The sequence below is a fragment of the Egretta garzetta genome, unplaced genomic scaffold (assembly GCF_000687185.1).
Source record: "Egretta garzetta isolate BGI_Z169 unplaced genomic scaffold, ASM68718v1 scaffold329, whole genome shotgun sequence".
In the NCBI taxonomy this organism is placed as follows: Eukaryota; Metazoa; Chordata; class Aves; order Pelecaniformes; family Ardeidae; genus Egretta; species Egretta garzetta.
Window position 1 is genome coordinate 3,241,269 of NW_009269999.1, and position 13,759 is coordinate 3,255,027.

The 13,759-nt window shown below is 42.4% G+C and overlaps 1 protein-coding gene across 7 annotated transcripts in view; it reads left to right on the forward strand.

Moving 5' to 3' along the window:
* Positions 1 to 13,759, forward strand: part of TTC17 (tetratricopeptide repeat domain 17) — a 60,056-nt gene that overhangs the window by 316 nt on the left and 45,981 nt on the right. For 2 of the 7 annotated variants that reach the window (XM_035902982.1, XM_035902987.1), the window contains exons 1-3: positions 9,489 to 9,503; positions 10,724 to 10,931; positions 13,261 to 13,350. In XM_035902982.1, the coding sequence (XP_035758875.1) occupies positions 10,875 to 10,931; positions 13,261 to 13,350 (147 nt within the window). In that variant the 5' untranslated portion in view covers positions 9,489 to 9,503; positions 10,724 to 10,874. Of the gene's footprint in view, positions 1 to 1,542; positions 2,992 to 9,206; positions 9,504 to 10,723; positions 10,932 to 13,260; positions 13,351 to 13,759 lie in introns of those variants that run through there. The other 5 variants (XM_035902986.1, XM_035902984.1, XM_035902983.1 and 2 more) reach the window with 5 other exon arrangements.

Below are 13,759 nucleotides of genomic sequence, written 5' to 3' on the forward strand. Positions count from 1 at the left end.
CGAGATGAGCGTCCGGTAACATCACCTTCCTTCTGTGAGAATTTTTGGTGGGGCCTCCCATCAGAAAGCATTAGGTTCCTCAGACAGGTAGAACTGGCTTTCCCTGCAAGAAGCCCCTGCTGTCTTTGCGGGTCTGAGGCGCTTCAGCCGTCTGTGTGGGTCCAGGCACTCTCTTGCTCTACTTAATCATAAATTAATGAATGACAACACTTCCAGTGCTATCTCACTTCCTTTTCCCACTTTATGTAGCGGGAAGGTGGTGAGAGGTATACGATAATGGTCTGAAAGCATCTCTGTGTGTATGTTAATTGTATATTACCAAATTTGCATGAAGTGTTGATTTTGATTATTGCATGAAAAGCAGATGTGACTTGAAAAATCTAATTAGCCAAAATTACTTGAAAATCTGATTAACTGAATTCAGCACTGATTTGAAGAAATGGCTTTTTACAATGTCAGTAAATTGATGGTACAGGTAGAAGCTTTCACTCTACCACTGCTATGCAGTAAGCTATTCAGTGCTTTCTAAGCAGGGGCACTCCCATGTTCCACGTATAAAGTACTCAAAGTCTATAGCAGAGGTGATAAAATAGGATCTGTGGAACAACTTCTCTTACCTGCATGGTCAAAATTAATCCATCTATTTCCAGCAAGGAAACTCAAATTATAAATATGGTATTACTTAAAATATGAGTAGCTGGATTCTTCAGTGCCTGGGATGTAGTGCTGCTAATTGTCCAGTGAGTTTTTTGTAATAAGATGTATTTCAGCGTCTATTACTGTCATCTCCCTGGCTCTTGTGAAAATGATACTTAAATTTGTGGTTGTTGCCATTACCATCCCTGCAGAGTACATCTGATTTTCATTTTTTTTCCACTTATTTCTATTTTGGGGAATGAGAAGAGTGGGCATTTTCTGGAGTGAATTTGAATGTTGTTTTAAATGCCAAAACATAATTGTGGTTCAATAGCTAGCAGCAAAACCAACAGATAATCTCCATTGTCCAGCAATAAGAAGGGATTGGTCTCATCCCGCTCTGCGCTGCACTGGTGCAGCCCCACTTCAAGTACTGTGTGCAGTTTTGGGTACGTCAATGTAAGGAGGACATCAGACTATTAGACTGTGTCCGGAGGAGGGTGACCAAAATGCTGAAAGGTCTCGAGGGCAAGACTTGTGAGGAGCAGCTGAGGTCACTTGGCTTGTTCTGCTTGGAGAAGAGAAGGCTGAGGGATGGCCTCATCGCAGTCTACAACTTCCTCAAGGGGGGCAGCGGAGGGAAGGGTGCTGATCTCCTCTCTCTGGTGACCAGCAATAGGACATGAGGAGGTGGAATGAAGCTGCATCGGGGGGGTTCAGAGTGGGCATTAGGAAAAGGTTCGTCACTGAGAGGGTGGTCTGTCACTGGAACAGGCTCCTCTGGAAAGTGGTCACGGCACCGAACTTGTCCAGACGTACCTTAAACTCTGACAACGCTCTTAGTCATACGGCTTAGTGCTAGGTAGTCCCGCGAGGAGCTGGGAGTTGGACTCAATGATCCTTATGGGTCCCTTCCGACTTGAGATATTCTACAATTCATTGGCAGCAGGATGCTTTGTGATTGATTTATCAATTCATTGGTAGAACTGAAATATTCCAAAATATTTGAGCTATCCTTTTAATACTTAGACCTAGGTAGTTATTAACAGGACATAAGCCTAAAATTTCCCTGTAGAGCATCCTTTTGCTTTAATTTTTCAGAATATGCTTTGTTAAGTTAGTATTTGTCATGAGAACTTGTGTTTTTACCAGTACACTTAGCCATTCAATCCTTCTCTCCAGCTATTTTTACTCTGTGCATTTTCAGTGGGGCGTCCACGTTTGTCTCAAACTCTGGCTGTGCATCTTCTTGCGTTTGTCTGCAGTGTCTGGCATTTTAGCTTCAGTGTACATAGAGCATTGCCTGATATCTCATCAGCTTCTCTACTAGTTTTAATGAATCTACTCTTGTTTTGCAGAAAAATATTGTCGCATCAGGTTTTTTCCATAGTACCCTAGACTCCTCCTTTGAATGTCCCAGTATCGATCCTCAAGAATATCACCTCAAGAATAGTCTGGCTTCATCTTCTCTGTACTCTGCCTTTAGGAAGCTGAAAACAACAGCAATATTCCCCTGCAGCTGAGCCAGCCTGCTTCTCAGCTGCTCTGTGGGTTTATGTGCTCTGGGCCTCTCACCACCTCGAACGGGCTTTGCTGGCCTTGAAACCGGGGCTGGAAAGCTGAAGCAGGTGCGTTCTCACGGGTGCCTGGTGGAGGGAGGTAATCACTCCCCTCTCCCTGCTGGCCCCAGCCTTGCTGCTGCAGCCCGGCACGCAGCTGACCACCTCAGCTGCAAGGGCACTCTGCTGGCTCATCGCCAACTTTTTCCCCACCAGATCCCAAACATCCTTTTCTGCAAAGCTGTTTTCTGTTCAGCCCCAGCCTTTCCTGCTGCACGGGGCTATCGCATCCCAGGCACTGGGTTTGCCCTTGCCGTTGTTGACTTCACGAGGTCCCTGTCAGCCCATTTTTCCATCTCTCTCTAACCGCAGCCCTGCCTCCCACTGTGGCCACCCCTGCCCCACGTTTGCAGAGCACACTAAGCTTGCTGAGGTTCTTTTTTCCCCTGTTGTTAGTAAAGATGTTAAACAGTATTGGCCCTGGTATTGATCCCCGAGGGATGCTGATGGTGACCAGCCGCTCTTGGACTTTGCACTGCTGATCGCAACCCTTCCAGCACAGCAGTCTCTAACTGGAAGTGTCTAATACTGTCTGGTGGCTAAGAGTGGTGGTATTATTTCTAAAATTGAATAATATAAATGCTAAGTATTAGCATTCTCGGTCTGAAACACACTGTTAAAGATTGTCATCTTTTTACAAAGGGACAGGCTTAATCTTCTCTTGGACTACCTCAGTTTATCTGAATGAAGCCCATATGATTCATGAAGATTTAGGCAAAACTTCATGAAGCGGGTGGTAAGACCCAGACATTTACCCTGCTAAATGAGCCACTAGCTGTGGGTGTCCAGATAAGCACCAGTGACAAGTGACTTCCCGGCAGCTTTTAGTTTGCTGCTGTGAACCTTGTCACCAAAGTGCACTATGCATGAGGAGCTGAAAGCAGAAGTTACAGATCCTGCCCCATATACAAAATATAGCCAGAATCTGTTTGAGGAAAGGAGAGTGAGAATATTTTATATTCTTGCCCTAAAATCTCTGCTAGCTGTTTCTCCTTACGGTGCAGCGAGGGTGTAAGCCTTTAATATGAGTTTACATTCAAGTGAGATTGATTTTCCTGTGGCATAAGACAGCTAGCGGTACCCTGACTGAGGCTTGAGCTGGAGGTCTTAGTGGTAAAATAGCCTGGTAGGGGTGGCAAAATTAAGGCAAACCAAACAGTTTTCCGTATATCAGCAAGGTCTCATCTAGCAAATGGGACTGCTTGCTAAGTAGGCCCTGCTGTTCCAGTTTCTAGTGAGCATTTCTGAATGATGAAACAAATTAATTCCCAGCAGTGCACATAACATTTTGTTGCCCGGTAAGCCATCAAGAGAAAAACCATCAAGCTGTATCCGTTGTTCTAGTAGCCTGTTTTCAGGTCAAATACATCAGTCTCTGGATCAGTTCATATTCTTCTTTTGGTCTGAGTCCACCTTCAAATGTGTGTTCCTGCAAAGCCAGGGACTGAGTAATCGTCTCTCTTTAATGAGATTATATCTGCTCAGTGCACATGTTTATAAGCCTTCTCATTTCACAACTCGCGGTATAAAGTTCAGGCTAATATATAACAGATTTTAGACAGTGCTTTTCTACCAGTAGGGAAGCTAGCCACTCTACAGAAATACTAGTGTACTTCAAGGGAAGAGAGAAACTTGGCCTAAAGAGAGGACAAACAAGTGACAGATTAAATGCAGTGCAGGAAGCAGTGTCAGCAGTCACTCGTGGCTTTACTGGTGGGAACCAGCTGCTATCCTCTCTGAGACCTGACATATCAGAGCTGAGGTAGGGTCTTTCTAAAGATCCTTTGATGGTGGCGATCAAAGCCGAGCAAGCTGGAGGTGACTCAAAGGACTGCCTTTCTGTGGACTACTATAAACGCTGAACAAGTTAGTTCTGAGTAACTAAACTAAAAGTGGCAAAGACACCCCAGGCAGATGGTCCAAAGCAGGACTGGGAAAGTGTTGCCAGGAGCAGAGAGCCTCTGGCAAGGAATCTGAGTTGGCAAAAAGTTGCTTTGCTTTTAATGTGCTGGTTGTGTGTTTTGAAGCTTGTTAGAGATTACCCAGAGAAAGGAGTGAACGAGCAGTGCGGGTTGGCCTGTCTGGGACCAGCCGCTCAATAAAAGTGACATCTGAATTTCAGTAGTGTGCTTAATTCTGGCTTAGTACAAGTAAAGAGGGGAGACGTTACCTAACGGTTGTTCGTTTGCTTGCGGATTTGAATGCAAGCGTGCCTCAAGTTGCAGCAAGGCAAGGTGAGTCATGGGTGGCTTCAGAGTTGGGTAGTGCATTGCTGATGTCTGTCTCTGACTGCACGCATATCCTAACCGGTTGAGGTGAGAACAGTGGTTCATACGCTGAAGGCTAGAGGAAAAGCAGACACCCAAAACCAAGGAAAGCTGAAAATCTAGTACAGCAAAATGAAAAGCTATTTGCCGCTTACAGAAGCATCTTCTGCAATGTATTAAGCAGTCACTCAGTCCTATCTTGAAAATGGCAGATGGATGTTTGCTTTGCTCTTTCTCTAAAGGTTAGTTTGCTTGGCTGTATGACCTCTTTCTTGACTGAATTTCTTATCCTTCCAAGTCTGTTCTGTGCTAAACAACAAAAAAAAATTTCTTCATTCTTACTGAAGTGTGTAACATAGCATGCCTTCCCCAAAACAGTCAGTGCCTCTTTATGAATTTGTGCAAAGAGACCCAGGGTGGAGGTTGGTGTGAGTCTCCTGCAGTTTATTAGAGGCCATCCAACCCCAGGGTGACAAGCTGAAGCGTGATGGTTTTGAAGCATAGGTCAGCTTATCCTCAGGAAAAGGGAAACTTGTTCTGTTTTAAAAGGTCTGTCTTGATTACCAACAGACTGTGGGATTTGGGCATTCATCTAGTGTGAAAATTAATAATTTTTTCAAAAACCTTCACTTTAAATTTTCTGCCCTTTCCTAAGTGTATTCGAAAAGTTTGAACCTGAACATTTTGTGTAGCGAATGACTGAGACGCTTAACGTCCTTGTCCCCGACGGGGTGCTGCTGACCTAGAACCGCACTTCACCGATGCCGCCTGCTCGCAGGGGAACGCAGGCTCCGTCTTTCTGTATCACTGTGAAGGTCACAGCTACATCCGAATTTGATAAAAATAGGCCTTGTGGTCACCTACATGTGGAGTGCAGTCAGAAATTCAAATTTTTTTGTTCTTTGGGGCAGTGGTGGAGAGGAAGTAGCTTTCACTGTCCTCAACTCAACAGTGAAAGATTTGCATCTGAGGTGGAAGGAGGAGTGAAGAGGCAGATCTGAAGCGCTGCTGAAATAGAGCTGTCAGTGCCCATGCCCCTCATGCCTGCCACAGTCTAGTAGGTAACCTTATGCTAGGTTTTGACTGCCAACAGCAAGGCTTTAATACAGAAATGTCTGGATTTCGCCCAGCATAGTAATATACACTGAGGTGGTTCAGTCTGTAAGTCCAGAAGGCCCCAGCGATGGCTCTGCCCATGTGTAGGTACCGTGTCCTGCTTGTTCCTCCACTCCTGGTGTTCCCATACAGCCTTTGTCCTCTGGACAGAGGGTGGCTCCCAGGTCCCATTTCTCTTAGCTTCCTCCCACTTCCATTTCCTGGCCTCTCATCCTGTTTTCCGTCACTTCTAAAATAAGGGTAGGACAAACTGACAAGATTATACGAATCACCTGTTCAGAACTGATTATTCTGTGGTGAAAGCTGTGCTTGGTGCCTGGTGTGCCTTCCCCATATTGTGAGCTTCACAGCAAAAGGATAGCCTGGAAGTGGCTGTTTGCATGAAGGCCCCATCAAAGCCCAAAAGAGCAAAGTCAGGGAGACTGAAATACACTGTTATTTCATGTAGCTAAACTCTTTTAACATCTAAGCTGAATCCCTAGCTGTTACTAACCAGTTAGGAAATGAGAACCATGGTATAAAGTGCCTACTCTAAAAATACATCACTGGGTAAAGTAATTTTCCTTAAAATGTAACCAGAAAAAGCTAACAAGTTGTCTGCTGTTCATTTGCTGAAGAAATTACTGCTCAGGGTTAACCTTTTTTAGGTATCTTGTAAGTCTAATTAGTATTTTTCCTTTTCTGTACTTTCAATGTTAGAACACAATATTTTTAAGGATTTGGCAGTGAGCAGGCAGCAGGAACCAGTCTGCCTTTATGAAAACAAGTACTTACTCATTACAGATGTATATGAGTGATCTCTCCGTCTCTTCTTCTGATTCAACTGAGCATATGGCTGGCCTGTTTTCCTACCGTGGAATATAAACCTTAGCTAGAATATGCACTCTGGAAATCTGGTTTGTACCCTTAAGTATGACCAAAACCACATTGCAGGTAAGTGGTGGTAGAAATAAAGTCTTGTTTTCCTTTGATGTATTTAGATCTGTTATCTGCAGTGTTCATAGCTGGTGCGTTCTCTGGAAGTGATCTCACTTGAGCAGACCTATTCAATAATACTGGAACTTCATTAGCTTTTATGTGTGAAGTGCTACAAATGTTTAAAATTTCTGTTTTCCCTGTAGTGCAGCTACTCTTAATAACATCTGAACACCTAATGCTGTTTGTCAGCAGATTGTGGAGCTGTAAGCTTTTAAATGGCTCAATACCTATTATAAAAACTCAAACGTAATTTTTCTCTGTGAATTTTTCAGTGACATCCCGTGGAACAAGTATCTTCTGGCACTCCCTGCTCATCACTTGAATAAAGCAAAGCATATATTTTCCAGTTTTGTAGCTTGTCTTGCACTGAAACCTATACAGACTTTTTTGTGGCTTTTTCAGAAATGTCATGATAGCATCATGTTGGAGTGTAGAGTATCTCAAGGCAACAGGAATATACCAAAAGGCAAGCATCAGTTTTTAGATCCTTCACTCCCACTTGAGACTGCAAGGAGTTCCAGCCTATTTGAGTGGAAATTGCCTTCATTTTGCAAGTACCGTGACAAAGTGTCCGCTATCTGTAAAACAAGCCTATAAAACGAGTATGAGGAGCCCATTTTGCTGTACGCCATCATTTGATGTAATGTCTTTTCCAGCTGCTTTCTGTCATAATCTGCCTTCTGCATGTAGTAGAACGCTTTTAGGACATGCAGAGGCACTAACAGCTGTTCAGATTCTGGTGTTCCTGTGCCTCAATTAACAGTGGGATTTCCACTGTATTTTAAAAAAAGCCTTAACTAAAAATAGTTGACTGAGTTCACCCTAATTTTAAAAATTTACTTGCTGGTGCAATATAACTTGGTCATGTGGAAAAATATACCAGAAGGTTTGGCAAAACTTACAAGTATAATTATTCAGAGACTTTGATATATGCGGGTTACACGGGAGACTAAAACTTCAGGATTTGATTCAACTCCAATGTCTTTTTCTGTGTTACACAAATTCTGTGTGTTTCTTGCTGAATCAGGTTCTTGGTGTACTTTGTGACAGTGAATAAATTTGAACTGTGCTTTATAAAGAAACTTTCACCTTTGGGCAAAGTTGAACAGAGAACACTTATTCTAAAAGTGGTTTACTGGCAGGCTTTCTGCAGCGTAGCTATAGTAGCCGTCAGAGGTTCAAGGAAGGCTTTTCAGCACTATTTTTTTCCTGTTTACTGTGTTTGAATTGAAGTCAGATTCTTGCATTTCAAGCACTTCATCTTGAATGTCACAGTTTCAGCGCTGTGGAGGAAGAGTTAATGAATGTGGTGCTTTGCCATCAGCCTAACGCTTTGAGTTAAAAATGAGTAAGTTGGAACAAGCATCTGTGTTGGCGCAGGAGCCTTCGTTCGCCCCACCACCAGGCTGTAGGTGCTGTGCAGGTTGACATCTGTTCCGTTTCATCCCAGTAGAGTCTTGTGGGGAGTTGCTTACATTTTGCAAAAGATGAGCTAAATCACAGTATCCATCTGTTTTTCACTTGTCTGACTCCCCTAATCAGATATTGAGGCACAACAGACTTTGCATGAAGGGATGAAGGATCTGTAGTTTTAACAGGCCGCTGTCCTATATCACATAAAGGCAAAGCTACTATTTCTAATGCACTTTGAGTTTATGCGAACATCCTCAGGTCCTGTCTGAAGTGTGGCAGGAAGCATCAAATGTGAAGTGGTTTTTAACACTGGGGGTGGGGCAGGGTGTATCTGCCGCTTTCTGTGTGGCAGAGAAGAGAGGGTAACACAACAGCGAGACCAAGTCCTGCCCGGCAATGGATTCAATACTAAGGTAAAAAGAAGCATCTGAGAACACCTGGGTATTTGCAGCTGTTGCAGTGTTGAAATAAAATATGGCAGCTTTTGAAATAACACCTGCCCTCTAATGAGGTTTTAACTGTTGAAGTCAGACTTATGCTAGTTTCCAGAGCAAAGTTTTGTTCTGTTTTCCTCACTAGCTAATTGTTTAAAAACTGGCATTCAGTGCAAACACTGTACCACCCACATCTTCAGTAGTGCTCAGAACAGCTACAAACTTTTCTCCAGTGGTCCCAGGGGGTCACGTACGGCCTGTATTTCACAGCAGGAGGCTTTCAATACACAATCATTTGCAAATACCTGCGCTGTCATAAAAGAGGGGAGCTATGGCTATGAGATAGCAAATACATACTGTTTGTACCTCAAGATCATATGCAGTTGTGGATATAACGTGCTCTTTCCTCAAAATGATCCAGTACCATCCATGTTGCTTACTGTTTTCTGTCTAAAGAAATATTTTCTCTAATGGATCCCATGAAGATGTAGTTCAACTGTGCAGAGGCAACAGGCATAGAGAAAAGTTGATATTTTATGCAGAACTCTGGTGGAACCAGCATCTTGTTCTGTTTTAGGTACATTCTTGAAGCTGGAGGCATTTCTACCACCAGATCGGTCTCTTGGTGACTATTAAGTAGAGGCAGCAAGGCAGCAAGTGTCTGTAAGAGCACAAGCATGATGTGAGACTGAATGAAACCAGTATCTTCTAAAATCTGCCTAGAGTCTTTTTCTTGTGCAAAGGCAGGGATGTAATCCAGAACTGTCTCCAGGTATCCATCAAATATGTTTTATTTGGACTGTTGTATTTCTGACTAAAGAATTATTTGACAGCTCTGAGGGCTTTTCCAAATCTTCGGGGTATGTTGTAGTCTCTTTGAATTTTTCAAAGCAGCAGCCCACAGGAAAGTTCTGATGCATCTTATGTTCTTATTCAGGGTATAATTTTCTGGGGTTTGGGATGTGGCTGCGCTGGAAAGCAGGAAGATGCAAGGTAACATTCAAGCACAAGCAGCGCCAGCAGCAAGGACAGGGCAAAGTGTGAGCACCCAGGTGGTGAGCCCTGCAGCGCTCTGAGTGCATTTTTGGTTTCAGCACATGCTGCTGCCCACATACCTTTACCACTGCTGCTGCTACCTCTGCTGTGTAGGTTATGCAGATATTATATCTTTGTTTGCTACCTACTTGCCGTGCTGAATTCTTCCTGAGGTGTCATTAACTGCCCTGGATGGAAAATGCAGTATCAGTGCTCTTCACAGCTGAGTAGGTCAGCTTTGTCTTTTTCCAGCTGTAGAAATGGCTGGCACTTAAAAAAAAAAAACGTGTTTGATCTGGGGAGGCATGTTGTAAAAAGGTGGATAATGAACCAGAATTCTTGACAGTATTGCTGACTGGATCAGAGAGGAGCAGGTTGCAGTTCGAGAGCCATGTGGCTGTCGCTATGGAGAGGGGGATGATGAAGTGCTCACCCGAGGCCCATTCAGACTAACCTGCTGGTCTGGCTGAGAACTAATTGTTTAATCTTTTAAGTTATTTTTCAGCTGAATTGGCTGGCCTGTTTCTCAGTGGAGCTATAAGATTACAGGTAGTAAGAAAAGGGATGATTCCCCTACTTGGCAGCAGGGTGATTTTTTTGGATTAATCTAAGCAGTTCAGGAAATTGCACTTTAAATTCTATGAAACTCTTAAGTTTGAACACCATCATCCTCCAAACTGACACCTGTTGAAGGCCAAGTTGACACTATTTTCCTCCTCTGTAGGTATGATATAAGATCTCCTGTGGTTTTCAACTAAGAATCTGTTTTCCTTTGTGTCATGTGGCTTTTTTTGTGTAGATCTGAATGGTTTTTATTTCCTCAGTTATAGTTTTGTAATGCCTTCATACTATAAATGTATAAACTCACTTTTACAAGCTGCCAAAAGTACTCTGAACACATTGGATGTGCTGGCTCAGGTTTCCTCTGCAAACCTTGCATGATTGTCCAGTGTAGCTGTTTAATTTTTCCATTAAAATTCTTTTTCTGAAATTATTGCACTTAAAGTGGATTTTTATTTTTAGGAGCTAATGATAGCCTTTACTCGGCTAATTTCTTGCTGTGGAAGTCTTGAACTTTCAGAGTCAGAAACGGTCAAATGTAAATAAATGTAAGGTCGGATTTACTACTAAAGTTTTGGATTTAGAGCTTTTTGTTTATGCGCTCCATTGGTCTTAAAGAGATAATGACCGCTAAGGTTATTTAATAATACTAACTTTCTACTAGGTTGAAGGGGTTTGCTATTATTAGAAAGTGCTCATTTGCTGGTGACAAATTGAGGTCAGATCTTCAAGTGAAAATCTGAAGACTGAAGAAAAATATCATGCATGCTGCTTAACTTGAGATGATTTCCTGGTGGATTGACATAACTTTATGAATGAATTCAGCAACATTGCTGTTTGATTGCTGGTGTCACCTTGATTTCCGCTGCCAGGTAATAGTTGACAGGAATTTGGTACTTGTTGTGTTGCTTTTCTGTCAGCCTGTGCACGCTGGATTGGTAACATACCACTCCAAATTCCCAAACACTAAATTCAGACCTAACTCTTATGAGACTGTTTTATCAAAAGTTAAAAACAGAAGCTGTCACTAAATATCATTCTGTTTCTGAATGCGTGATAAGCCGAGATCCTTCATCTTTCAAACAAGGCTTTCTAAATGGTGATGCCTACATAACTTTCTGAAAAAAATTGCTCCCCAGATGCAGTTTGTGACTGGAAGTGGAGCTGATAGTTGACTTTGCTCTGAGTGACTGCGTAGTATCATGCAAGCAGCCTTTAGATGTCAGAGGAACAGTGCTGCTTTGCAATGGGCGATTAAATGCTTTAAACACAGTAAAACTTACCCTTACTTTCCTTGCAAATCCGTATCTCATTCACTTGCACATACAACAGTAGTTTCTCTAGCAAATGAGGCATGAACAAGTGCTATGTTCAGCGTGTAACTCTGGTTTTGTGTGCAACAGTTTCAAAGTGAGGTGGGGCCCAGAGGAGGAAATAGGAAATATGACTGTAAGTAAAATGCTGTAGACTGTAATACTTCAGCTAACGTTGTTAGGGTTTTTTTATATGGTATTTTCTGTGGTTCTCTGGATCATTGCAGATACTTGGTCACCCTTTATTGGCAACACTTAAATCCATAGTCTCCAAATTCATAGTGCAAAAATTAACTGGTGTGAGTAGCACCTATTATTTTCTATTCATCTGGTAATATCAGAATTAATTTGCTAAGGCAGAAGATGAGTTATGTGTAAGTATCTGGACTGTGTAGGTAACCACCTGCCAAAATGGTTCAATACTAAATGAAGCAGTTCAGCTTTTGATTTGGAAAGGAATACTTAGCCAAATTTAGCCAAAACCACCCTTAGGGGTTGTTTTTGAGGTGGGGGGGCATGTGGATAAAAGGAACAAATGTTTTCATCTTGGAGGATAGGATCCTTACTCAGCAGGGAGGCTTGCAAGGAATGTAGACTTTACAGTCAGTAGTCCAGAGAAAGTCGATTTGAGCTTCTTATCTGACTCACAGCCAAGAGACGTGGCCCAAGGCTTAATCTGTTGATGGGACACATTAAAATGACCAGGAAATTTGCTGTTGTCCTGCTGGAGATGAAGCTCTCTGCAATAAGAGAGAGTCCCAGAAACGTGTCCAAGTTGTTTGGAAAGTTGACAAAAAAATGAAGAGCTGGAGCTCAGGAGGTTCTCCTGCACATGTATGTATGGCAAACTGTTCCATTGAATTACCGTGTCACCAAGTCTGGGCAGATGTTGTGGGAGTGGACAGCCCATGTAGAGGTATCAGGGCTAACACACAGGTAGTGCTTACATTTTTATGCAGTAGCTAGTTCCATGTCCTGAAAGCTTGAATGGAAACTGAGCAGATCCAGGAACATCTTGGTGTAGACAATCTACCATAACAGTCATTGTGTTCAAAATGCAAGATCTTGCTGCCCTTGGCAGCCTGCGTCCTTTCACCCTGTCATCACGTACTCCTGTCCGTTTCCTTGCTTCTGTTCTTGTACTCATGGAATCCTCCATGAGCTGATTTCATCTACTAGTTCAGATAAAGCAACCAATATGGGATTATGTCCTGTTCGGCTACTGAGTTTGGGTTAGCTTAGAAGAGAGCCTGGTGGGCACCAGAGCTGATAGGCAAGACTAACTGGTATCGCACTGACAGATTGGAGGAAACAGGGCTGGAAGCCTGGAGCTCCTGTGCATAGCTGTGGAAGCTGTCGCCCAGTCTTCTGTAACAGCATTTTCAGTCTTTGTCTGCTTACCTCTTGATTTTGTTGATTTACACCTTAATCCTGAAGGTAATCGATCTTAATGCTAGGCCAGTGTGTTAAATTGGTTTCATGGAGGAGTAGACTTGAAGCTGAAGTACTCTATGCCTATTGAGGGATGTGATGGAGGAATATTAAAGCTACAAAAGAAAATAGGTTTTTGCAATCGCAATTTAAGGTATCTAGTATTTCAGCAGTAGGTACTCTTAGTCATGTTTGTTGTGAGAAATTTACCTGCCTTTTATGTGTAGAATTTGTGTGCCTGAATAAACTAAAACAGGTTTAAAATGAAAGCATGGTTTGAATTGGATTCTCAAATAACAATGTTGTTTGAAGTACAGATTTAAATTATGGACATACTATGAATGCTGAGTGGACAGAAAACCTCTGAACAAACTGTAGTTGAATGAACATAACTTCTTCTAAAATCGCACTAATTAGGAGCATGTCTTACATGATGGACTGTTGAAATGTCTTGCAGGTGGATTCACCAATGAACTTGAGGAACCCACATGATTTGGTAATACTAATGAGACAAGAAACAACAGTTAACTACCTCAAAGAACTGGAGGTAAAGCATAACGTTAAGTACTAATTTCTGAAAATACAGGGGGAGGTTTCCACAGGCTTTCTAGTGATAGATTTAGATGGGGAACAGAAGTCATTATTGGCATAATTGCGCTTCAGTGAAAGGATGAAGAATTCTTCAGATCTTAAGAATTTTGTGCCTCGGGTTTGCTCAACTGGTTATCATTGTCCCCAGTTGCATCATTCCTTGTTATCCATAAATCCTATTTAAGTCATATCATTTAAGTACTGGATCCTGTTGCTGTCTACTTTATTCCAGAAGAATACAGAGCAGGTCACCTCTGTTTTACTTCAAGCCCATTTATTATTGAAAAAGGGTCTGAGAACACCCTGCTGAAAAGGGCTTTAATGAACTGCAAACTGATAATTTAAACTAAAGTTTAAATTTAACA